At 41.1% G+C, this 27,500-nt stretch overlaps 1 protein-coding gene across 1 annotated transcript in view; it reads right to left on the bottom strand.

Moving 5' to 3' along the window:
* LOC135106892 (rho GTPase-activating protein 45-like) overlaps positions 1-27,500 on the bottom strand; it is a 182,307-nt gene that overhangs the window by 130,210 nt on the left and 24,597 nt on the right. The window contains exons 3-5 of the mRNA XM_064016283.1: positions 19,947-20,079; positions 6,295-6,528; positions 5,602-5,745 (exon numbers count right to left, since the gene is read on the bottom strand). Of these exons, the coding sequence (XP_063872353.1) occupies positions 5,602-5,745; positions 6,295-6,528; positions 19,947-20,079 (511 nt within the window). The remainder of the gene's footprint in view (positions 1-5,601; positions 5,746-6,294; positions 6,529-19,946; positions 20,080-27,500) is intronic.

The raw sequence follows: 27,500 nt of genomic DNA, 5'->3' as shown, positions 1-27,500 counted from the left end.
TTTTTTTTGCTTCTTTCTTTTAATTGAAAATATGTTAAAGGATAAATGTTGGAATGATGTTTGTTTTTTTTCTTTTGTCTTCTTTTTTTTACTTATTTCTTTCTCGGAGCTACAAAATCTAATTAAAAGCAACACGTGGTAGATTGATTATTGACTTTGTTTCTTTTTTTTTCTCACTTTTCTTCAAATTAAAAAGAAAAAAGTTCGAATGATGATTTTTCTTTTTCTTTTCCCCTTCCTTCCCTTTCTTTTCTCTTTCCTTCTTCAAAATGTAAATGATAATAATAACAATAACAATAATAATAATAATAATAATAATAATAATAATAATAATAATAATAGAAGATGACAAGAATTGGGTTATTTCTTTTAATTCTTTCATTCTTTCTCTTTCTTTACTTTACTCTAAAAATATATAATGAAAGTGGACATGAGTTGGACTGTTTCTCTCTCTCTCTCTCTCTCTCTCTCTCTCTCTCTCTCTCTCTCTCTCTCTCTCTCTCTCTCTCTCTCTCTCTCTCTCTCTCTCTCTTTTATTTTATTCTATTTATTTTTTTTACTTCTCTCCCTCTTCACACTCTAAAGATAAATATAATGAAAAGAGACATTAGTTGGACTGTTCTTTCTTTAATTATCTCTTTATGTTTCTTTCTCGAACCTTCTGTCTTCCTCTCACTTGACATATCACGGTAAATCTCTCTCTCTCTCTCTCTCTCTCTCTCTCTCTCTCTCTCTCTCTCTCTCTCTCTCTCTCTGATGGACATGATCGTCACAACTTTTACAAACAAAAATAACAAGTCAGGGAAGTTTACAGGAGTTACACCTTTGACTTCTACGTTTTCTTACTTTTCTTATTTCTATATATATATATATATATGAATAATAGTTGCCAAATAAGCATAATGCCGAGAAACTAATAATAAACAAAAAAAATAAATAAACCAAAATTATGCTTAACTCTGAGAATAATAGCAGTTTCTTTTTCTTTTCTTTTATTTTATTTCCAATCGGTTTAATTTTTAAGTGTCAAGCTAACAATGGTCTATATGCAGAAAAATATATAAGGAAGACAAGAAAAATATTTATCTGGTAATTCTGGAACTTTCTAAGACATATTTATTTATTTATTTTTTTTATTTTTCTTTATCGCGTCTCTATAACATGAACCGTTACAAAAGAGGAGAATCAAGACACCTCCACAACTAAACTGGCCAACCAACTTCTGGGACTTTCCTTCTATAATTATCTTTTCTTTTTCTTTTTTTTCTTTTTCTTTTTCTTGGGGGTGGTGTGGGAGGAGTGACATATTGAGCGTTTACTTTTTTTTTTCTTTCTTTTGTGGCCTTGGCCAGACTCCTTGACACACACAAAAAAGATGTCAAGAGTGAATGGTGCATAAATGCTGTAGAAATGAAGGAAACAAGTGCAACAAGTAATTAAAAGTGGATATAAATACGTATATTGTATAAAATGACGGAGAAAAGGTAACGGAGGATGAGCAAAGTAATGGAAAAACTCGAAACATGTAGAATAAAGTACGTGAAAAGAAATAAAGTGCACGAGAAGCAAAAGCGTGCAATATATAAAGTGAAGGAAGAAAGAAAAGAGAAGAACAAGTGCAGAAAAATCTTAAGATGCAATAAATAGAGGTAGTTAGACTGTTCATTTGAACTTATATTAAGAGAATGCTCTGAATCTTGGTCAAAAGGAACATAAAAACAAAATGGTGAATATGAAGAAGAGCTACCACGAACCGAGGAAATCCTTCTAATATTATAATAGATACCCCTTCAAATTTCTGGTTTTCTGTGACTCGCCGCACGAGTATTTGAAAGGGCAACTACACTAGAACGGAGCCTGCCACCTCTCAATCTCATTACTGCATCAAATTTCCATCTTTTCACCCTAACTAGATTTCTTTATTTACACCTCTTATTTTACCCTTCCTATCTATCCCTTTAATTTTCATTTCCCTCTCCAAAGAAAGGAGGATAAAATCACGCCCCAAATTGGAAGGAAGACTAGAGTGAAGGTTAAAATCACGTTCCAAATTCTCAGGGTATTTTTTCTCCGTGTATATTATGTCAAATGATGTTTCTGTATGACCACTATTATATATATATATATATATATATATATATATATATATATATATATATATATATATATATATATATATATATATATATATATATATATATATATATATATATATATATATATATATATATATATATATATATATATATATATATATATATATATATATATATATATAATAGATTCAGTTCTCAACCTATCGAATATTTCTTCTTTCTTTCGATGAAGTTGTCAAAAAAAAAAATATATATATATATATATATATATATATATATATATATATATATATATATATATATATATATATATATATATATATATATATATAATTTTTTTTTTTGACAGCTTGATCGAAAGAAAGAAGAAATATTCGATAGGTTGAGAACTGAATCCATTATATATATATATATATAGAGAGAGAGAGAGAGAGAGAGAGAGAGAGAGAGAGAGAGAGAGAGAGAGAGAGAGAGAGAGAGAGAGAGAGAGAGAGAGAGAGAGAGAGAGAGAGAGAGAGAGGGGAAACTTGTCCTAAACACTGACAATTTCCATATTACTAACTGCAAACGGAACCATCAGACACTGTAAACTATCACGAAGAAACAACGCCAATAACTTACACGCACACCTCGATGACCACAGGATAAACACGCTGAACACATAATACCGACGTAAAACTTCCAAGACATCCTGCATTCCCAACAGTAGCCAAGGTCTCTCACTATACGCGAACATGAACTAAACAAACATTACAGTACCTGAATAACACCCACTCTTTGACTAAGTTTTCCACACAAGAAACTGTTACAGTATTTAATAACTTATGGATGTCTTCAGCAGCACAGCCTAGTAAGGAGGACACTCAAGCATCCCTGGTGGAGGTCCCTGAACAAAGAGAAAAATACGAAAAGTGTTGCTTGGAAAAGTGTTGCCTCAGGGCATTCCGTTTTGTTGACGTTCGTCCATCTGATGACCGCCTGCACAACCTCCTCACCAAGGGCAAGTGAGAGTCCTGCTCTTGCTCTTTGTTCTGGCCGCAATTAACTTTTCGTCTACCAAGCACAACCTTGAGTGCATTTTTGTGTAGCTGAACACAGACACAATTAACGGGTCACAGTGCGGCACCGTGACTGAGGGTATGCCATGTCATCCAAGCATTGTGAGGCAGATAATTCCCAGGATAATTTTGTTTCTTACAACAGTTATTTAACTTGATGTAATACCTTCATAATGAATGACGCCCGGAAAACAAGCATTGGAGTCGAAAGAAGCAGAGTTAATAAACATTGGAAATTTACTGAGCAATGACACTGCATCAACAAAGTCACATGGAACCGCCCATGGTTATGGTTAAGACAAAACACTTCCACCACTAACTGACATCAGCCACGAAAAATAACTCGCAACCTTCCAGCCGCGAGCAGAGCGCTGTATTGCTGACCCACACGGCCCCCAGCATGAGAGGGAAGCAACAGGATTCCCCGCCTCTCATCTTGAATGCCCTCGGGGATGCAGTGCAAACTCCCCAGGTAGCACAGACTCCTCTCCTCACCCCCTTCCCTCCCGCCCCGCCCTGATGATGACAGTATAACTAACAGCCTCACCACGTCCACGAGTGACCCTTACACGCGACACCTGTGGATACCGACACTTGTTGGAGATTTGTTGGTCACACTATCACCATTTTTCTCTTCCGGTAATGTATCCTCCGTCGTAACTAGCTAACGGGGAATGTTTCACGCTCAGCTGAGTATTTATTGGCCGTGAACTGGCGCTCGTGTTTCCCTCCACCCCACTTTCTCTTTTCACGTAAAGGAGTCTGGACAAAGGGAACAAAACGTTATGAAAAAGCTAATTTCACGTCTCCCTTTCCCCTCACTTCGCTCAAGAAAAAAATAGATAAATAAATAAATAAATAAAAAATGGAATAAAATAAATAAATAAATAGTGAGGTGTTCTGACTAGTTAAGCTCGAAGGCGCCCTTATTTAAGGAACTCCAATCGTGAGGAATATAAAAAGATGAAGGCAAGACAAGCCAACAATTAGCGATACTCATACCTACATGATCTGCTCTGAATTCACTATCTTCACGCCCCGACACCTTCACGGCACCGCTGCACATGACTTGCTACTCATTTTCACGCTGCCGTCTATCAGATGTAAGAGGTTGGGTGTAACGCGTCACGTTCACCACCATCACCACCACCACCGCATCGCCCTTAAGTGAGTGCGAGGGAATCCATCACCGAGGCTGTCTGGGCGCTTCAATCAGGCAGCCCGTATGTCATGATCAGTAAAGGTCCCCGCATCCTGAAGGCCACGCTCCCTCCCCTGCCCTACCTGTCACCACTTAACACTGAGTACACGTGCTCTTTTTTCTCTTACTTCTTGGTACTTCTTCTGTTCTCTGCTCCTAATGCTTTGATTCTGCTTCTCTGCTTCGATACGTGATGCCCGATACCCCGCCTTGTGACCACTTAACAATTACTACACGTGATCTTTTGCTCCCTCCTTAGCACTTCTTTTCTCTGCCTCTAATGCGGTATCAGTATCCTTCCTACCTTGATTGTCTCGATACCTGATATCTGAAACCTGTCCACCTCTATGATAACTACAACTCGATCCTTTCTTTCCTTTACTAATTTTAGCTGCATTTTTTTTTTTTTTTTTTCACGGTTGCTGCTCCAGTGACTGCTAACTCCATTTCCCCGCTCCTCCCATGGCCTCGCTGCACACGACTGGTTCCTGTTCTCAAGCCTACACTCTGTCTATCTGATGCAAGAGATAACTACCATCTTGAGTCCGTTTTACTACCACCACCACCAGTACCATCACACTCACAACTCCCCACGTGCGTCAGTTTAAAGGGCTGGACAATGTGTGGAGGAGGATGTGAGATGTGTGTGGTGGAGACTGAAGAGTGTGTGTGGGTGTGAAGGGTGTGGATGTGTGGATTAATGAAGTTGTGGATGTGTGTATTTTGGGTGAGGTTTGTGTGGAGAGTGAATACAGGTTGTGGGAATGCGTGATTGAGGTTATCAGAATGCGGTGTATAAGATGACGAAGGCTGAGGGGATGTGAGTGTTAGAAGTTCTGTAGTGTACGGTGGAGGATGCTGTACGTAGATAGAAGATATACGTGTGCTGCAGGTAGGTAGCGAATTTACAAGATTGACTGATTGCTTTATCTTTTCTTTCTTTTATGTTTTTTATTTTATTTATTTTTTTTTTACGTTTCAGAGATGCCAGCAAAGGGTTGAAAAATGAATAAAAAAACCCGCTCGCAGCTGATAATCCTTGGTTCCCCGTTAACAGAATCACATGTCGCTGCTATGGTTCGAGAGGAAAATCTAGCAACATCCTCATATGAGAGAATTCGAAAAAAAGAACTACCAGACTGTTGGGGCGCAGTGACTACCTATCAAACCCTGCCAGGCACCAGGAGAAACGCACCACGGACATTCATCCATCCGCTAATGTCTCAAAATAACGCGTCACACTCACCGTTGACGTGGGAGATGAGGTGCGAGGCGGCGGCCAGCAGTTCGTTGTGCTGGATGGGACTGTACTTCTCCAGGATGGTCCTCAAGATTCTCAGCACCTCCCCCAGACGCTCGTGCCCCGCCACCCGCAGCGTCTCCGATTTGTCTGCGGCAGAAGGAAGGAGCTGTACGGTGTGATGAGACATGCTGCTGCTGCTTCCCTCGCTTCCCTATTGTCATTCGCACAGGTAAACTTAGCTACAGCCTTTCCGTCACTAGCACATCCTTGTAATTGGTATAGTCATCAGTACTGTCAATATTTGTGATGGGTGCGAGTAATTTTCAGTGTCAATATCAGTAACGGTGTACTTTACCTCCTGTCCGTCATGTGTTTTGGCCTAAATATTGTAAAGCCTTACAATCTGTATCTATCAATATCACTACCTCTGCAGAAATAATATGCAGTATCATTCATTCAGCTACATATCAATGACATCTGCTGTAGGCGTAACAGTACTGCACACTTACACACCCAGCATCTATCACGATTATTATCTTTTCAAAATATAATCTGCATTTTGTAAATTAATTGTTCCTCCAGTTACTTATTGATGGCTTAATTAGTTACATTTTCATCACTCGTTCTCCTTCAAGACCCATCTATATAGACCCAGTAACTTGTATCTACCATCCATTTACATCACCAGTCACCCACCTCGCTCAGGGTGGAAGATACGCTTGAGTTTGCCCAGGGCGTCCTTGAATGCCCTGACGGCGGTGGTGAGGGCGACGATGTCTTCCCTCTCCACCAGGTGGCTGTCCGTGCTGCCTTCGGAGGAGATGGAGGCCAGGGAGAGGGAGCGAGGGGTGGAGGTCACGGCCAGCGTCTGGGTAGAGAAGGGAACTCCCGCCGTCGTCATAGCAACACCCACGCTGCCGCCGCTGCCTCCTGCCGGTGCAAGAAACAAGTTAGAGTAGGGACTCAGATACCCTAATTAGGTGAAGAGAAAAGATCATGTCATTACACCTCTTAACGTATTTCTATACATTTCTTCGTTTCATTTCTTACATTTAACAAGTTGTAGTGGATGTTGTTTGGGATCTTCAATAGTGTTCTCATGATTTTAGAGGTAATTCAACGAGGATTCGACATTATCAATGAAGAAAAAAATACTCATAAGAAATCGACTGACCATTTCTGTGAAAACAGTCCTGAGTTAAAAGGTAATAGTAGTAGTAGTAGCAAGAGTTGTAATAATAATAATAATAATAATAATAATAATAATAATAATAATAATAATAATAATAATGTTAATAATAATGTTAATAATAATGACCATAATAGTAATAATAAGCTGATGATGGTGGTTATAAAGACAATCGTGAATAACTGGAAGAGGAATGAAGCAGAGAAATCTTACGCACATCCCAGTGATATATTTCAAACTTTATCTCAGCACTGCCATGACCACACGTAAGTTCCTTAGAACATCCCAAGAGCTAACAAAATGCGTGTACAATCTCATTGGCTTCCTATATGTTACTTGTGCCAGTGAGTACAAGATGCTAAACTTACATACCTGAGAATTCAAGGACAGAAAATATTGAGTGGATTATGTTTACGAACAGACAAACAGATAAATGGATCGAGGAGAGACACGCAAAGTGATTTACTACCAAAGTGACTAGATGACTGACTGGCTGACTGACTGACTGACTGACTAGCTCCTTGACAGATGGATGAAGAGGTAAATGGGAGGAGAGGTGGATGTACAGATAGAGAGATAGATAGATAGACAGAGAGGTAAACTAAATTTGGCATGAATGGATTAGGAAACTAATTTAAATAAAAGTGTTCTATAAATAGAATGACTACCACTGAACTGATTGACAGGTAGGTAAAATGGAAGGATGACCGGCACGACAGATAGAAAGCTGCACAAAATAATGAGCAGATGATATATACGAAATATAGTGATGAAATATATAAAATAAAGAACAAAATAAACGATTAAAGATATGCAGACCAAGGAACGCTAAACTGATGCATACAGATAAATAACATGGAAGAACGAATGAATAATGACATATAAGCAAACTAGATAATACACCGGATAAACAACAAAATAATCCTACAAAAATTTGGTAAAAACGATAGTTGAAGAACCAAATAAAGTACCGAATTGGTGAGATGACAGTCCAACTTGGTATTTCAGAATGGTCCGATTTGGTTGAGATATTGGTCCGTGTTGGTATTTCAGAATGGTCCGAGTTGAACCTATCCCCCCAACCTGAAATTACTGACGCAAAGACCGAGTGATGACTCAGTTTCTAATGTGATGGTGATGCATGAGAGAGTGGTGGTGGTGGTGGTGGTTGTGGTGGTGAAGACGATAATGACGGTAATGCGGGGAGAGGAGAGAGTTCTGGAGTCTTACAGCTGCCTACACCAAACCTGCAGCCTGTCAGATGACGGGCAAAAACTTTCACGAATAAACACACAGTGAAGAGCTGTTTACCTCCAGATGACTGCGGTAGAAGGATCAAGAACCTCTGCATTATACCAATAACACTAGAGAGAGGGAGATGGAGAGGTAGAGGTCGTAGGTAGAGTGTCAAGAATAGTATAGTAGCAAGGAAACTTAAGGTATTCAGTGTGCAACGACCCATTATCTTGAAGACAATAAATTGATTATCGAAACACAGTATTTTGTCACTAGTACAGGAGGATCTTGTGTTTGTATCAAGCAATCAAGCAAAACAAAATGAATAAGTGAGACACCGTTGAACTGTGACTAGGTGTTACTGTCACATTCTCGGTAAGTCTGCGTACACCTCGTAATAAAACTAACCTTCTCCAGTTGATCGCGACAACATGGAATACCTGGTCTTCCTCAACACCTCCTGCCATCTTGTTTTGGTGCTTAGACTGTGCTCCGCTGCATGAATAATCTGCCTCTCACCTCCGTGTTCCTGTCTTCGGTGAGCTGAACCACCAACCCCAAGAAAACATCTTTTGCCGCCACCGCACGAACACTGCTGCATTTTCAGTTAAGCACTCTGTTCGGTACTGCAATTCGCACAGTACAGTGCTTCCATCACAAAAGCCACACAGAAACACCATATCCATGTAGTACTCCACATTACTGTGCGGTTATGGCTCTGCACGCAGGTACTGACTTTTAAACAGAAAACACCACTGCCGCCCTACACACTTGTCCCTCAGCGCAGGTCAACACAAAACTGTTTTGGCGCCAGTCGTCACGTGACGTCACGTTTTCTGCTGGCGGACTAATACAGTCAAGCTTTGCATCGCTGCTTTAAATTTCCTTCAAAATCTCAGCCTCACACCTCACACGTTTTAATATAAACCTGAATGGTCTTAGCGGTGAAGTGCACAGTGCAGTAATGACACGGGTTCTTGTTCGGAAGGCACTGAATTACGACACTACTTAAATACCCTTCCTCCCTCTCCCCCACCACCCTTCCCCTTCCCTTCCATTGCCCTATCCTCTGCTTCCCGCACTTCTTGTTTCCTCCTATCACTGAGTCACAGCGCAACTTCTAGTCCGGTCTCAGCCACGAGGAATACAGGAATAGTGCATGTTTTCATAATGAGAATAATATGCTCTTTCACACTTAACATCCTGTGTACGTGTCTGTCTGCTTGTGTGTGTGTGTGTGTGTGTGTGTGTGTGTGTAACTGCCCAGCTACCTACATATCTACCTACCTATATAACTATATTTCTATCTATCAATCTATTCAAAGAAAAATAGTAAATAAATAAAAAAATAAAATAAATAAATACATATACTATTTCTATTTTTAAGTAAAAAAAAAAAATCAGCCAAACATAAACATCCCCTTTGTTTTGCCTCCGTGCCTTACATCCTTCTCTGCTGCTGCATCCCAGGGAGGCATTACTCGGTTCAGCGGGCGCACCTCCGGGCCGGCATGAGGTGCACCTGCCTCCTCAATATTGCACGGCTTCCCTCAACACACGGCGGGGAAGTACTCATCCGGAACACAACGCTAATAACACGACTGGGTAGAGTTATATTAGCGATTTCACTGAGGGTAATATGACACTGGAAAATACATGCTGGTGAAATTAATGTTGAAAATAGCTACGTAAAATCTGATGAGTGAGGCTGAATGGAGAGTGACGGAATGTTGGTGAAGATGAAGTGCTGTGAAAGGTGAATGAATGAATGATGATGAGAACACAAAGAAGAACTGGACCTAAGGGAAAGTTGAGAAAAAAAAAGGCGGGGAGGAGTGGGGAGGCTGGTAGGAATGAGGAGATATACGGAAAAAGAGAAGGAAGTGAGTAACGGTAGAGAGAGAGAGAGAGAGAGAGAGAGAGAGAGAGAGAGAGAGAGAGAGAGAGAGAGAGAGAGAGAGACGGACGAAGAGACGGATGGAGAGACAGGTGAAGAGAGAGATGGAAGAAGGGATAGATGCATGGTGGAGACTAGCAGAAAGGACGACCCAACACAGACGTGGGAAAGGATGTCTAGGGAAAGAAGTATTCTGTAAAATAGACAGACGACAAAGGAGTCTTCTCATTGGGACTTCATTCAGGTTAAAAGTAAAAATGTTAAGAGAAGAAAAGAGCTGGAGACAGACTGGCCAGTAACCATAAAACAAGTTGAGTACTAAACATATCAACAATTATGAAGCAAAGAAGCAGCGAAACATTCTTGAGAGGCACAGGTAGCGGCAATACTTGAAAATAGTACAGTTACATTACAGCGCCACTGACAAGGCCCTCGGTGCGTCTTTCAAATGACATATGAAAGTTTAGGAAATTCTAACACCATTGAGGTGGAGAAGTATGTGCTGCATCTCACAAAATTATACATGTATTAAAAAAAAAAAAAAAAAAAAGTATCGAGATTTGTTGGACTTCTTGTCATAGAAGATTTGTATTGCCGGATTTATTACCATGAGTGAAATATATGATATGTATGTGTATTAAGTAAATTATATATAAGTAAATAAATAAATAAATAAATAAATAAATAAATAAACAATATCACGATAACGATGCGATTCCACGATGCGATTTCACGATACGATTCCACGATAACGATGCGATTCCACGATAAGATTTCACGATGCGATTTCACGATGCGATTCCACGATACGATTCCACGATAACGATTTCACGATAAGATTTCACGATGCGATTCCACGATGCGATTCCACGATACGATTCCACGATAACGATTTCACGATAAGATTTCACGATGCGATTCCACGATACGATTCCACGATAACGATTTCACGATACGATTTCACGATGCGATTCCACGATAACGATTCCACGATACGATTCCACGATAACGATTCCACGATAACGATGCGATTCCACGATAACGATGCGATTCCACGATAACGATGCGATTCCACGATAACGATACGATTCCACGATAACGATGCGATTCCACGATAACGATGTGATTCCACGATACGATTTCACGATGCGATTCCACGATACGATTTCACGATGCGATTCCACGATAACAATGCGATTCCACGATAACGATACGATTCCACGATAATGATACGATTCCACGATACGATTCCACGATGCGATTCCACGATAACGATGCGATTACACGATAACGATACGATTCCACGATAACGATGCGATTTCACGATAACGATGCGATTCCACGATAACGATGCGATTACACGATAAGATTCCACGATAACGATGCGATTCCATGATATGATTCCACGATGCGATTCCACGATACGATGCGATTCCACGATATGATTCCACGATGCGATTCACGATAACGATGCGATTCCACGATAACGAAGCGGTCGATGGCGATAGCGAAACGAAACTTTTTTCTACTTACTTACGTTGGTCCTGGGACGAACCCTTCCTCCCCAAGGGCCCACCCCAGTCCCGTGTGTGAGGGCAGTGACGAGGCAACCTTGCAGCGCCTCACACGGGTCGCCATGAGCAAGGACCCACCACACACCACTCCCCAACCACTGTCATGAAGCGAGCCCTTTTCTCCCCTAAAGAACCCCTCGTACTGTCAGTGGCTGGTGCATGGTGCGCAGCATATCCTCATTCATGGCGAGTTGTTCAGCCCGGTGCCATCATAATCAAGGGACCCGTACACACCACTCATCAGACTCTATAGGAGGAATCCTTATCTCCCCATAAGGGTCCCCCCCTCCGGGCAACATCTGGTGAATGGTAGACATTGGTCTCTTGCTTAAAGCGACTCCTTGCCTAGTGTGAGGCGCTGCAAGTGGACGACTACTATTGAAGCTTGAGGCCGCAAAGAAAAAGGAGGACCTGCTGCCCGGTCTCTGTGCCTTGGGCCCCAGGCTCGACCTGACAGCCACCTCCTCCCCCCGTACGGCGCCCAAGGCCGTCACGGCCCTCAACGAATTTTGGCCGAAACTTTTCAATCATCATTTAATTTTGAGCCGAATATAAAATCGTCGATTGCAAGTGAAAAACGAGAGTGTTTGAAAAATGTGGAAGATTCAGCTGATGATGAAACAAGGTAAGGCAGCTTTGCATTGCTGAGTATTTTGGGTGTACATTGCATATATGTTGCCCGTGAATATGCGCATGTTCCTAGATGCCTGGACAGAACCATGAATCCAATGGTAGGTGCTTACTTTATGGGGACTTTAGAAGATCAGATGAATTTCTAGATAGGGAGGATGAGTGGACGTAGGTATGCATGTCTTATACAAGAACTGCCACTTGTTGACCTACTGGTATTTTTTTACGTTTTTATGTTCTTAAAAAATTATTTTTTTTTTTATTCTTTTAATCACGTCATGTAAATATAGGGAAAACAAAGGGATGAAGGAGCTAAGGGGGGGTGAAGGGATGAAGGGTTGAAGGTTTAATAAGTGGCTAAGGGGATGAGGGAAAGGAGTGGCAGGTGTTTCGCCTCCGCCAAGCCAGGATACACTTTTCACGTCGTTTACTGCCGCAGCAAAATAGCCAGGCCACAGCATACACTAAGGTTCCTCGGACTCTCAAGCATTTTACCAAGTTACCAATAGTGTTTTCATAAATTTTGGTGAAAGATTAACAAAGACTTTATCAATACCAATAAAAAAAATATAAAAAAAATTAGAATGAGTTCCTTTAGAATGTGGCCTTTTAAAATAGTTGTGAGAGAAGAACTTTCCAGAATATGGTCCTGATCTTCATGAGAAATAGGACCAAGGTCCATATTCAGAAATGCTCTGCTCTCTCACCACAACTATTTTCAAAGGCCACAAAGATAATTAACCGAGTTCTCAAGAATGTTTCTCCTACTAATTATGTAGAAATCTTGTTTATATCACTAGAGTCATAAAACATAAATAAATAAATAAATAAATAAAAACCAAGGTAACCTCAATTAGAGTCTTCTGAATGTAGTGGAGGTGAGGCGCATAAGTGTTTCAGAATATAGTCCCAAGTAGCAAGCTAAACCTGCGATAAGCACTAAATACTTCATGACAAGTCAAAAAAAGGAAAAAAATGAATATAACATGAACTAGAACCTTGAGAATCATGACGACTTGCAGCAGATACTATTCAATTAAAAATTAATACACGTATAAATAAACTAACATACATCAGATAAAAATAGATGCTGGCTAAGGAAGAGATCAACTTGCATTTAGAGCATGGCAAGTCTTATGACAATATTATCCAGGAAAAAATAATAACAGTAACATTCAATCAGGCAGGATATTATACACTGTACTTCCTCTTCTACAAATATTTCATGCACAGGATATCCTCTTAACTTTATATTCCTGTTTCTTAGTTCCTCTCCTTTAATCGTTTATACTTGCCTTGTAACTGTGCCTTTTAGTCTTGCCCCTCAATGAGTCCACTTATGTTTCCCATGTCAAGTTTACGAAGCTTCTCTCAGCTTTGCTCCTCACTGTTAACTGCTAATACTCTACCTTCTATTTATGCATCAAACGTGTCTGCATCTAGACACCTCATTCTAGCCATATAATCAGCCATAATCCTTTCCGTACCGGTATATAGTGTACCTGAAAGTCATCTACACAAGAGGCCTGTCATCCGATCTTTTCAACTTTACATCTCAATCATCCAATCTTTTTCAACTTTATATCCCAATATCAGGGAATTATTAGTTTTAAGGCCAAACAGGACTGCTGGCTGTCAGTGAATTAAGTATTAAATGATCCAAATCCAAACGTCCGTGAAATATCTCAATATCCATTAGTCCGTGACCAGTGTCGGTAGAAATTGTCCTTCAGGTAACCAATATTCCCTTATAGGTGTATGAATCTTAAGCAACCTTAAAACTTGTATAGTACTTATTCTGACCAACGTCAAAATATTCTGCCGCATTGACAGTGTGACTTTTGATAAAGGTGCTGGTTTATGTAAAGAAATATATACCAGAAGCTCCCTCCCTGTGTCCTAAACAACCGGGAAAGCTGTCCTCGCCAATGTTCTTCAAAACCCTTAAAGGATGGTGGGCTCACAATCAAGCTCCCAGTACGAATCCAGCAGACCATACAAGAAGAGGCCCCTCCCTAGTGGCCCACGCCCTGTCCAGCTCCCGCCCTGCATGGTGGTGAGCTAGGCCGCGCTGTCACCCTGGCAGTGGCGCCTCTCATGGCTGACTGGGAACGTGTCCTGGACGTGCCACCAAATGTTACCTCACCACAAATGGACGCGTACCAACTTCTGGGGCTGGATAGTGTGGCCGCCACCTTCCTCCTGTGGGTCGATCATCTCCCCAGGTGTCAGCGAGCCATCATCTACCCTTCTCCAGGTGCCAGCGAGCCATTGTCTACCCTTTCCCAAGTGCCAGCGTGCCAGTGTCTACCCTTTCCCATCTGCCAGCGTGCCATCATCTACCCTTCCCCAGGTGCCAGTGTGCCATTGTCAATCCTTTCCCAAGTACCAGCGTGCCATTATCTACCCTTCCCCAGGTGCCAGCGAGCCATTATCTACCCTTCCCCAGGTGCCAGCGTGGCATTATCTAAGCTGGTGGGTTTTCATCCTGTTTACCAATTGTCGTTAACATGTAACATCTTCACAGAGCAATTGGTATGTCATTTAATCATTGTCTATAATGTTGATACCTGCAGTCTGTTTCTCCAGTTAATACATTGTTTTAGTCAACTTAAATAGTAGTGTTTTACAAAGCCATATCCATGTCATGGCCTGGCAAATTCAAGGAAAACTCATAGGTAACAAGGAGGTCCTCTTGTCTTCTTAATACCGAGGATAAGGCAAACATGAAGGACAGGATGTGTGCGTGAGGGAGTGAGTGAGGTGCGAGAGCCAGGTGAGGGAGAAGGTTTTAAGGGTGAGGCGGTGAGGGTGACACGTTATGATGAGGCTGGAGATGAGAGGTGAGGGATAAGAGACAATGAGAAACTGGAAGAGTGAAGGAGGCAACCCTGTACGAGGTGGAAAGCTAGATTATACTGGGCAGCACTAATATTCATCATTCAAACTAGTGTCTAAATAACTTCAGAAATAAGCACCTTCTGATCTCAGCTTCATTAGAGACGCAAAATTATTAACGTTTTTTTTTTTTTTTCTCAGTGGTGCAGTTAACCGACCTTAGACATCCCCACGTCTGTTTGAGATGTGAGCATTAATCAGATCCAACAAATTAACTCGTTCAGCCAAGGCAGCGTGCAGTGGGTGGCCTGGCCTGGCACTGGTGGGCGCTCTCCGGCTCAAAACAGTCATTCAAGGCGTGTTTTCATCCGCCGCGCCTTCCACCCCAGCATCTTGTTAATTAAGAGACCGGCAGCAGCCAACATCCCTCCCTCCCCCCACCGCTGCCCTCCATCCCTCCACCAGTACCTTGTCATCCTGTCCAGACCACCACGCCTGCTCGCCACTGACGGAGTACACAAGCTAATGACGCCCACTGGGAAAGAATACGAAATAAAGGCCATCGCGTTATTACTGGTGCCATGGTGAATCACATTACGAGCTGCTTATTACCAAGAGACCAATCCTGCGCTGTGGTTACTGTAGTGGGCGCTAATAGGTACCCGGGGAGCAACACGTGGTACATACATATGGGAAATGTAACGGTTCAAGAGTGTCGGAACTTATTATTTTTATCTATCTGTCTATCTATCTATCTAATTATCTATCTATCTGTCTGTTTATCTATCTATCTGTCTGTCTGTCTGTCTGTTTATCTATTTATCAGAGGAGGAGGAGGAAGAAGAGGAGGAAGAAGAGAAGGAAGAAAGAGAAGGAAAGAAAGGAAAAGAAAAGGAAGCAAAGAAAGGAAGAAGAAGAAGAAGAAGAAGAAGAAGAAGAAGAAGAAGAAGAAAAAGAAAAAAAAAAAAAAGAAGGAGAAGGAGAAGGAGGAGGAAGAGGAGGAAGAAGAAAAGAAGAAAAGTCCTGTATTTTAAATTTGTGTAAGAAATAGTTTATAGAAGTCATGTCACTTTCACTCATTCTTACAGAACTATTTGATGTGCATCGCATTCACCGTGCTGCTGTGCTGAGTGAGAAGCTGCTGCCACCAGCCACGGAATTAACCTGTCATGACAAGGCACAACGAGGGGCGTGTCCAGGTAAATAAGACTCATGAGCTACACGACCAAACAACGACATCAACAACAACCACCACACACACACACACACACACACACACACACACACAACCTGTTCCTGTTCTTCCCAGCCTATAACGTTCCCTCCCTTCTCCCTCTCTTCCCCTCTTCCCCCGAACTCATCATCTCATCATAAACAAGTGGGTGGCCGTCACTCTTCCCGCGTCCCAATCACTTTCCTTCCCCCCGTCCAAGTCACTTCTCGCGTTCCAGTCATTTCCCCCGTCCAACAAACTTCTTCCTTACGCTGCCTCGATCACTTCCCCCTTAACCCGTCCCATTCACTTCTCTTTTACCAGTTCCAATCACTTCCTTCTTATCCCATCCCAGTCACTTTCCCCTTACCCCTTCCCAATCACTTTCCACTTACCAATCACTACCTGAGTCACCAAACAGCTTCCCTACAACCGTCGCATGATTGTCAAGCGTACCTACCGTCACGTCCGTCACACTGACAACACCAGGACGTGATAAAGTGGTAATTGCAGATAATCTTCTTACCCTTTATTTACCTCGCCAATTTCGTTCTTACTGCTTATGATTTTACCACATCAATCTTTTTATTTTAGGTCAGAAACGCCTCATCCAAGACGGACTGTGATACGTGAGTGACTTGTACAGCGCTACGTTCCTACAGGCGACACGGCCACGCCCCTCCAGCCCACAGATGGTGTGTGGCCGCAGTGCAGGGGCGGTGGAGAGGCAGTGGAAGGGTGGTGGAAGGGTGCTGATGCGTCCATCCACTCACTCCTTCGCCACAACCACAACCACTATCAACATAGTACACTATCTTAAAGTTTATTTGTTCAGGTTGAAACAAATTTTTTGAGATTTCTTTCCGGTGAAACGTAAAGATACGAGTATTTGATGCTGCAATTTACTGGATCATACGTTCTATTTGAATTATATTAGCTATAGAGAATGTTGTCACCAAAATATCTAGACCTACCTATTTATATACCAGGCCGGCAATCTCACACAGGGAGCCCCAGACACATCACTCAAACTATTAGCTCGTCGGCCACTGGTAGAAAAGGATAGTCTCGTGGACACCCTTCACATATATCTATATAAATTATGCAGAAAGCAATCATTAAAATTAGCGATAAATTTATACTGACCTAACCCAGAGTTTCTAACGCTGCCTGACGCCCCAAGGACGCCCGTACTTGAATAAAAATCAAAGCACACGGAATAACCAGATGGCCAGCACAAGTCTCACCAACACCCCCGCACCCAATGACTGGTGAGGCTGGCCGGCTGGCAGGTGTGCCGAGGGCTACGACCCCCACCATAAACTTTTCTTTTTTCTCTCTCTTTTTCTTTCCTTTTTTTTTTTTCTTCTTTTTTTGTACACTGTCACACGATGCTGCAGGCGTGTGCTGATTAGTTGCACACGCACACACAGACACACTCACTCACACACACACACACACACACACACACACACACACACACACACACACACACACACACACACACACACACACAAACACGCAACACTCTCTCTCTCTCTCTCTCTCTCTCTCTCTCTCTCTCTCTCTCTCTCTCTCTCTCTCTCTCTCTCTCTCTCTCTCTCTCTATTTGACAGAAATAATTATCGAGTTAACACACCTAACAGTGGTGGTGGTGGTGGTGGTGAAACAGTGAAACATTTACACGTATATTATACTGTTTTTAACCTACCTCTCCTTCATTATTTCCTTCTATTACGATATATCATTTTTTTTTTTCTAGTTCTGTACATTTTTGCTACACACACACACACACACACACACACACACACACACACACACACACACACACACACACACACACACACACACACACACACACACACACACACACACACACACACACACACACACACACACACACACACACACACACACACACACACACACACACACACACACACACACACACACACATATATATATATATATATATATATATATATATATATATATATATATATATATATATATATATATATATATATATATATATACATATCGCTCTCTCTCTGCTTATTTATGTATGTAAATTTTCATGTGTACATATGTAAGTGTGTCTATCTACGTACCTATCTATTTATTTTCCTATATTTCTATCTTTCTGCCTATCTATACAGCTAACTATTTATTTACCCATCTACTATATATCTAAGTAAATATCTATCAATCAATCAGTTTATCCATTCATCCATGAATCCTATTCCCTATCGTGTTATCATGTTTTCATCCAGCTACCAGTCAGTCTCTATCTGTCTACTTGTCCAACTCTCTAACTCTCCACCGGTGAGCCAAACCTCGCCGCGAGTGTTGTGCAGGCTGGGTGACGGCGGGAGGAGGCCACCCACCGCTGAGGGCGAGTGGGAGACACACAGACACACCCTCGCCGCCGGCCAGGGTGGTGGAAGCCTGGCAGGAACTCATGACCAGACGAATGGCCTTAGGAACTTGTGTCACCTGCCTGTTTCGCTAACCTCACCTAACCTAACCTTTAGAATGTGTGTTACTCGCTAGTCTAGCTAGCCTAAACTAACTTGACTTAACTACAGAACGTGTGTTGCCGCCAGTCTCGCTATCCTGACCTACTCGACCTAACTTAACCTTACCTAACATAAAACATGATCACTTTTCTTTCATATCTTCTGTCTATCTACTTCTATTTCTTCTTTTTTTTCATTTCTCTATGTCTGTCTCCTTTTCATTAATTTTATAAATTCTTTCATTCATTAATTCTTCCTTCCATTTGTTCGTTCTTTAATAATTAATCATTTACCTATTTACACTACTTCTCTGTTCCTCATTTCATTCAGTTAGACCTTCTATTTCATGTACATCCACTCTCTCATCCATCCTCTCTTCACTTTTGTTCTCAGTCTTTACAGTATTCCATTTACCTGCCCTCCTGAGCATACCATTTTAAGCCCTCCAGTAATGTCAATATCACCCTACAGGTCAATCTGGAACCAAGTGCGCTGGTGAAGGCAGAGTAAAAAACTGCGAGAACCTTATCACTGCTAGAGAATAAATAAGGGTAGATAGTCACAGCAAGTCCCGTAGAGTTTTTGAACGCACCAGTTGTATAATAACTCTGCCATGAATTCTCCTCAAGTTAGATGAAATGTTGTATTGCAGATTTACAGTATACTCCTTTTCTTCCATCATGTAAGACTATGATTTTCATTGCGATTTATGTCACGACTAGTTAGGTAAATAAATTCTTACATCTGAATCTGAGTTTTTTTTTCTTTTTTTTCTTTCTTCCTTCCTCTCTTCTTTCTTTAGTCTCCATAATTCATTTTCCCCTTCTCTTTCCAAGTATATTAATTCTTTCCTACAAATTTGGGTCCCAGGTTTTTTTTGTACATAGGGTGATCTGTCGTTGAATAATACGTGTAGCTTCAAAAAGACACCACTAAGAGCAAATGGAGTGAATGTTGGGGTGTTCAAACCTTCCTGTGCCTGTTTCATTTGACTCTACATTGCTCACACACTCAGACAAGTTGGGGATGGAGGCTAAAAGAGAGAAAGGAAGACACAGGTGCTATAAGGTTACGGTTTTGGAAGAATACAAAAGCGAAACGTATCAGGAATAGACTGTCTTCATATCACCTGTTTCTCTGTCTTGACCTCCACCCTCAGTCAAGGCGTTAACTCTCTCTCTCTCTCTCTCTCTCTCTCTCTCTCTCTCTCTCTCTCTCTCTCTCTCTCTCTCTCTCTCTCTCTCTCTCTCACCTGGGCCAGATGAGCCGCTGCTGGAGGAGCCTCGTGAGCCGCCCGCCGCCGCCCCTCCCGACCTGCCACCCGCGCCCTCCATGCCGCCCGCGCCGCCCAAACCATTCAATATGTCCTCTTCCACTTGCGGCACCTGCGGAGAGAGAGAGAGAGAGAGAGGGAGGGTCAAAAGGGGCGTGGCACTAGAGATCGAGGTTACAGTGCCAAGGGTGTATCTGGTGGTGCTGGTGGTGATAGTGGTGGTGGTGGTCGTGGTGGTGATGGTGGTGGTGGTAATTTACATGGAAGAAAAATAAAAGAGCAGAAGAAGAGAGGAATGTATTTGTAGAAGAAGAGTGCAAGAGAAAATGTGGAGCTCTTGATTATGATGATGAAGAGGAGGAAGAGGAGGAGGAGGAGGAGGAGGAGGAGGAGGAGGAGGAGGAGGAGGAGGAGGAGGAAGAGGAGGAGGAGGAGGAGGAGGAAGAGGAGGAGGAGGATGCAGAAGTGTGTGAGAGCAAAAAAATCATTTATTTGTACGAGTACATATGTAGGACTTCGCATCATGTTATTGGCTTATGATAGGGAGGTAGCGGCTGGAGTGGTAGTAGTGGTGGTGGTGACTGAGTAATGGTGGTGGTAGTGGTGGTAATGATACTAGTAATGCTGGTACTCATAGTGGTACTGCTGGTGGAACTGACAGAGGTAATGGCACGTAATAGTCTTGCTGCAGGTAGTGGTGGTGGTGGTGGAGGTGAAGATGATGGAGATGAAAGAGAGAAGAAAAGAGGCTCGAAGTGATGGCTGTGGTGGTGGTGGTGGTGGTGGTGGTGGTGGTGGTGGTAAGAGAGCATAAAGATAATGGAGAGGAAGTGGAAGTGGTGATAAAGACTGAGGCGAAGGTTGTGTATGGAGGAGGAGATGGGAGTGGAGCGGTGGAGCGTGAAGAGGAAGCGACAGAGGCGAAACACAAAGACGCACAGGCATCGGAGATAAAGTAAAAGCATCAAAAAGAAAATACACAAACATACAGACACACCCACAAAAAAAAAAAAAAAATTACTTTGCTACTGATACTCACCATGAATTTCACCACGCTTCTCTGTGTGCGAATGTGACAAAAATGCTTCTATGTGTTAAAAAAAAATACGAGTATATGAAGTACGTTTTTTTTTCTTTTTTTTTTTTTTAGTTATATATATATGGAGACTGGAAAATGTCGGAAAAAAGGAGGAAAAAAAAAGTCAAGTCCAAAGAGTCAAAGATCTAAGCTTGAGAAACGACAACCTGAAAATCTCAATAAGGAAAGAAGGAAGGAAGAAAGGAAGAACACTGAACGAACTATATCTGTGTTTCCCCGTAGAGGTTGTGGAAGAGAGACGATATATTTAGTCTGCTTCAAAACCTCGCTGCTGGTACTGTTTATTTTCAGTTTCAATGGGTAGTACTTCCCAGAACGACACGTGATGCGCTGGGACCAGCCTTGCACACCCTCAACATAACGCCCTTATTTGTGAGCCACTGACAGACTGGTTGGAATGGCGGCAGAGGGAGAAAGGAAGAGAGTCTCGGGTGTATATCTCGGAACCTGAACTGATGAGCATAATGTTTACCAGTTGGACGGGTCTTGTCATTCTGCTAAACGTGACATCACTCGCTATAACACGCACGGCCAGGATTTTAAAACGCTCCAGGCTCCCGGAAGGACTATTTGCACTGATGTGATAAGTCAGATTTCTATAGATTTTTTTTTCCCACTGATGATGCAGAATCCTTATTAGAATATTACTGGAATCATTAAAAAAAAAAAAAAAAACTCTTCCAACCTCCTACTAATTTCCAGTAGAAACTTTGAATTATTCGTGATAAGATGCAGGAATTATTAATACTCGAATCATGAAGACACTCTCGAAAAGTCTGCATAGCTGCCGCTACATAAATCGTTTTAAAAGTAACCGAAATAATACGTGGAAAATCGGTGTTAAACCATTAATAGAATCACGAAAACCCCCGAAAACCCTCATGTAACCTACAAAGACTATGAAAACAATGAAAACACTCTTGAAAGCTCACAATAACTGCCACTACATAAGGCGTTTTAAAAATAATCAAAAATAAGACGCTGATAAAATCTTTCTTAAACCATCACTAAAATCATTAAGACAACCCTGAGAACCCTCAATTAACTTCTACTAAAAACCCTCAATTAACTTCTACTAAAGACTGCCAGAAGTATAGACGAAGTAAGACATCCAGAAGTTCAACTGAAAATCATTCTTAAGAAGTAACACGGACAGAACATCCAACCACACTCTCACCATTCAGCTAAAGGTGACATCACTGGCTGGTGGCTTGGCTCTCGGTTACATACGCACAAGTCACTACGTCATCACTTCCAACCACCATAGTTTTTCTTCACGGGTTTCCTTGAACGCAAACTTTTCCCCCGCAGCTTGCCAGAACATGGCGATTCCGACTATTCCCTTCTTTCCCCTGCCGTGTCTTAGCACCCGACAACACGGAAGGGAATATACGTGTAAAATGCAAGATAGAAGGGAAGGTGAAAGTGCACAACAAGAAAATGGAGATACAGGATTCGAGAAAGATTAAAATACACAGAAGAAAAAAGTAAGGAAAAGATACATTAATAGACGAGAATGTGGAAGTGCAAAAAAAGAAAATATAGACACAAAAGACAAGAAAGATGAAGATACACAAAACAAAAAAAATAAATACAGAATACGAGAAAGAAAATGAAAATGCACAGAATAAGATGCAAAGAAAAAAAAATATTTACACAAGAAAGAAGATGAAAATAAACAGAAAACATACCGAAGAGAGAAAAAAAAAAACATAAAATACAAGGAAGATGAAAATACGCTGACAAAATACATAACAAAGTACAAAAAAAAAAATAGACACAAAATACAAGACAGAAGATGAACATACACAAAAGAAAATATATAGAAGAGATCTCATTCAACTGCAATTGCAAGAAAACTATAGAGAGTAAAGACAAATATGAACATGAACCACCTAACAAGCAGCTCGCCAGGTACGAAATTCACCGGTACTATTTTACACGAACACAACATAATAACTGAGTAACCATCCAGCGAACTCCAGACTAAACGTGCCTTCCATTTATAATTCTCTTTTCTGGTAACTTTTTTTGTTCGAATGTTTCATTATCGCTTTTTTTCCCTTTTATTGCGCCTTTGTCCAGTTTACGTAGCTAATAACTAATTATTTATCTAACTATTCAATAACCTACCTAAATGACTAATAAACTATCTACCTACCAACCTACCTAACTAAATAACTGGCGACTAATTAGTAAATGAATAACTTATAACTAAATAACTAACTGCATAATAACCAGCTAATCACTGAACAACACATTAAGCGGAGAATCTTGTCGTGAAGAAAATTAACATATTCGTGAGGGTGATTATTCCCTGTATGTTGTACGTGGAGGAGAAAAGTCTTAGTCCACATTCTCAAAAGTTTCGGCGTCTTATTTTGACTAGTTGTAACATGTTCTAATGGAAGTTACTGTGGCTTTCAATATAATTTTACGATTCTAGTGATAGTTTCGCCGTCTTATCTCTACCACCTGCAACAATCTATAAAATAATTGTTTTCAAAAATATTTTCACAACTCTAGTTATGCTTTAAAAAGAAATTTGCTTCATTAATTGGAAAAGATACCCATGACAATCCATCGAATCAACATTGTGAGAACAAAGCATTTCAGAACACGAACTCTTATTAATTTTGATAATCTGCTTCTAACACTTTCACAGCAGGAAAAAAAAAAAACAAAGAATGAAAACCACATCGTCACTGACCGACTTGAAACTAGAAACCAGACACTAGAAACCCTCCCCGTAAGGTATGAGGAGTAAGTGTGAAGAGACTAGAAAGTTTTAATGATTCGTAACATCCTCTCTGCCCTTGAAACACTCCACCACCACTTGCACAGATCACGATGCTCTCTGCAGTCTTGAGGCGGACAGAGGAGATGGCAAAAAAAAAGATATCAACAACCACGTGCCTTCAGAGTGAGTGTTTGTTTTTATGGATACAATGATGAAGTCAAATGTAAAACCAGGAATCCTTGACCGAGTGTGTGTGTGTGTGTGTGTGTGTGTGTGTGTGTGTGTGTGTGTGTGTGTGTGTGTGTGTGTGTGTGTGTGTGTGTGTGTGTGTGTGTGTGTGTGTGTGTGTGTGTGTGTGTGTGTGTGTGGACGGTTAAGACATCTCTACTCCTGCAACGACGACGAAAACAACAACAACAACAACAACAACAACAACAATCTAAAGAAATTATAACCTTAGTGAGTGAAGTTACTAATCTTAGAACGACACCTACACGAAATGACTATATGTATGTATACGTGTGTGTGTGTGTGTGTGTGTGTGGGTAGCGATAACCACGAGAGCCGGACTAAAAGTGGCGACAGTTTAATCCCCCAGAGTGCCCCATATGACCAGTTCCACCTCCACGTGGCTTACAAATACCCTGAACCTTGTACCCAGTCTGCCCACACCACACCACGCCGCACCACACCACACCACACCACACCACATCACACCATACCACACCACACCACTCTGCACCACCATACCACAATACTCCACCACTCCAAACCACACCACACCACAACACCACTCCACACTACACCTCGGTACACCTCATCACGCCACTCCACCATGGGCAGAGCTGTCTTCCTTCTTATCGAGGGAGGAGGCTACTTCGGGGGTTGCAGGATGACTAAGAACTATATAATAAAACATTCTGAAGAAAACTTTGTCGTGTAAAAATAAAAATATTATAGCATTTACTAAAAAGCTCATACGGGTGATTGCTTCTTGCAGTTTGTGAGAGGAGGGGAAAAAGTTCATTTCGTAAGTGGAGCGTGACGATGGTTAGATACAGGGGATAATAAAGAAGTACATATATTAAGTTTCGTTTGCTGTTTTATTCAGAGAGTGTAATAGAAGAAGGCAACAACAAGAATACAAGATTAAATAAAGTACTTCTGTTCCATCCCGCTTTTCTCATTCCGCCATATTTCACTTATTTATCTTGTACATTTAATCGCGTCATCTTAAGCACCATGTTCTTAAACGCTTTGCTCTTTCATTAAGAATATTTTCAAATACCATAGATGATTAGACAAGTTCCGCGCCATTAAAAAAGAATTCCGCACCATTAATGGGAAGAAAAAAAACAACGAGGTTTTTTTTCATTAATGGTACGGAATTCTTTACTATCACCAGAACAATTAAAACACCCTTGAGATTCACACAGGAACTTCGATTACAGACTTAAAAATAGAAATAATAAGATATTAAAACGTTTGGCAATACGGAGGTAAGACTGGAATGCCAATAACTAAACACTACATCATGCATACAGTGGGATTTAGGATCTCAAAAAAATAAATGAATAAATAAATAAAAATAAAAATGATATGACGCAAAGAGATCATGAGTAAGTGCCCATGATTAGATCAAGAAGACCCTGTCACCTCTACGGCTTCCCACACAATAGTCAAGAGGATCACACACACACACACACACACACACACACACACACACACACACACACACACACACAATAAATCATCTCTCTCCCTTCACCATTCCTTCACCTTATTTTCAACTTAATCTTATTGTCAGAACGTGTTTTTCACTATAATATTTGTTTACCGCCGCCTGTCACTCCACAGGCCATCATTCTACTTTATTATACAGTGCAAATTCTGCGACGCTCCTTAACAGGCTGGTGACTCCGCCCAAGGCCAGCCTGAGCCATGCCCGGGGAAGCAGCAGGTGGAGGCGCTACGAGGTCCTCAGGGAAGGCGACACCGTAACAACTATCATGTGTTGAAGTTCATGTAATGTTTTGATATGCAGCAATGGTTGGGAATGAAGAAATGTGCCTATAAACTAAAGAAAACACTGATATAAAACCACCTGTAATTAGTACGTATATAAAAACAAAAAAAAACAAAAAAAATTACTTTCTATCTTAACATAAAACAGATACACAAGTCAGGTTCAATATTTCATTAACTGTTGGCAATGAACACTGTATGCACGAATGACTGAAAACACTGATGTAAAGTAACCTGTAACAACTGCATTAAAAGAAAAAATTCTTTCTATCTTAAAAGAAGACACAATTTAAGTACAATATATCAGCAAATGTCAGTATGGCAAGTATCTACACATAAAGGAAAACGCTGCTATAAAGTCAAAGTCACCCGTCACTACTATACTAGACAAAAAAAAAAAAAAAAAAAAAAAAAAAAAACCTTTCCATCTTCACACAAAAAAAAAAGTTGTTCAAATCCAATATTCCAATTACTGCTGCCAATGAAAACTTAAAACATTAATATAAAGCCACCTGTAACCACTACGTATATTAGGCGAAAAAAAAAAATTCATCTTAACAAAAAAAAAAAAAAAACAGACACGCAATTCATGTTCAAGGTAACCAAGAGGAAAAGTAACGCCAGACGGCTGCTCGGGGACACTGCCTGGCGCTCGCAATGAAGGGCGAGAGTGAGGTGAGAGGACCCCGAGGCAGCAGTACCATGACCGCCAGTACAGCATGTCACGTTCATCAGAGACTCACGGGCTGCCCTTCATTGTTCCAGCACACACATGAAGACTGATGTGCTGGTGAGCGTCACTGCCACCCTGCCGCTGGACGTGAGGGAAGAGAGGCCGCCCAGAACAAGGTCATTAGGTCGCCTCACACCTTCACGCTCTGGGCAGTCCTACACCTTTATCCAAACACTTCCCTTGACTATGAACAAACAATGTGCAGCGTCACATTAATAAAAACACAAACAAAATGCACTTTTTTCTAAACACTTCTCCCGTAATTAAGACTGAAGCAGATATGTATACCGTCCGTAACATCAATTAATAAACAAACTAAGAAAAAAAAAACCTTTATCCAAACACCTCACTTGACTAGACCTAAAGAAGTATACCGCCCACAGCGTCATATTAATAGAAACAAACAAAAAAATACCTTTATCAAAACACCTCAACTATGATAAAAGCTGTTATGTATATCTTGTGCAACGACGCATCAACAGAAACGTTGCATAAACACGTCCCTTAGTATTAAAGTTGTCATGTATATTGCCCCTATCGCCACATTAATAGGAACATAAAAAATTTAAAAAAAAACTTTGTCTGAACACCTACGTATATCGTCCGCACCGCCACATTAATGAATAAACAAAAACAAATGTAAACTTATAAACAGTGCAGATGCGGAGACATTTATGAACAGCATCCTTATTGTAAACGTTTCAGTGTCTTATCTCGACTACTTTCTACAAGCTCGAGTGGAAGTTATTAATGTTTTCAAGGGTGTTTTAATTATTCCAGCGGCAGTTCAACAAGGACTCCGCATTATTTACAGGAAAAACACACATGAGAACCAGACCAATCATCTATGTGGCCTTGTGAGGGAAGAGAGCGATTCAAAATACAAGCTACCGTCGATGTATTCTATGATAATATTTAGCCAGTAATGGTATACAC

Source organism: Scylla paramamosain, chromosome 2, assembly GCF_035594125.1.
Source record: "Scylla paramamosain isolate STU-SP2022 chromosome 2, ASM3559412v1, whole genome shotgun sequence".
NCBI classification, from domain to species: Eukaryota; Metazoa; Arthropoda; class Malacostraca; order Decapoda; family Portunidae; genus Scylla; species Scylla paramamosain.
The sequence above is the reverse complement of the archived record's forward strand: the minus strand, read 5'-3'. Positions and strand labels throughout refer to the sequence as shown.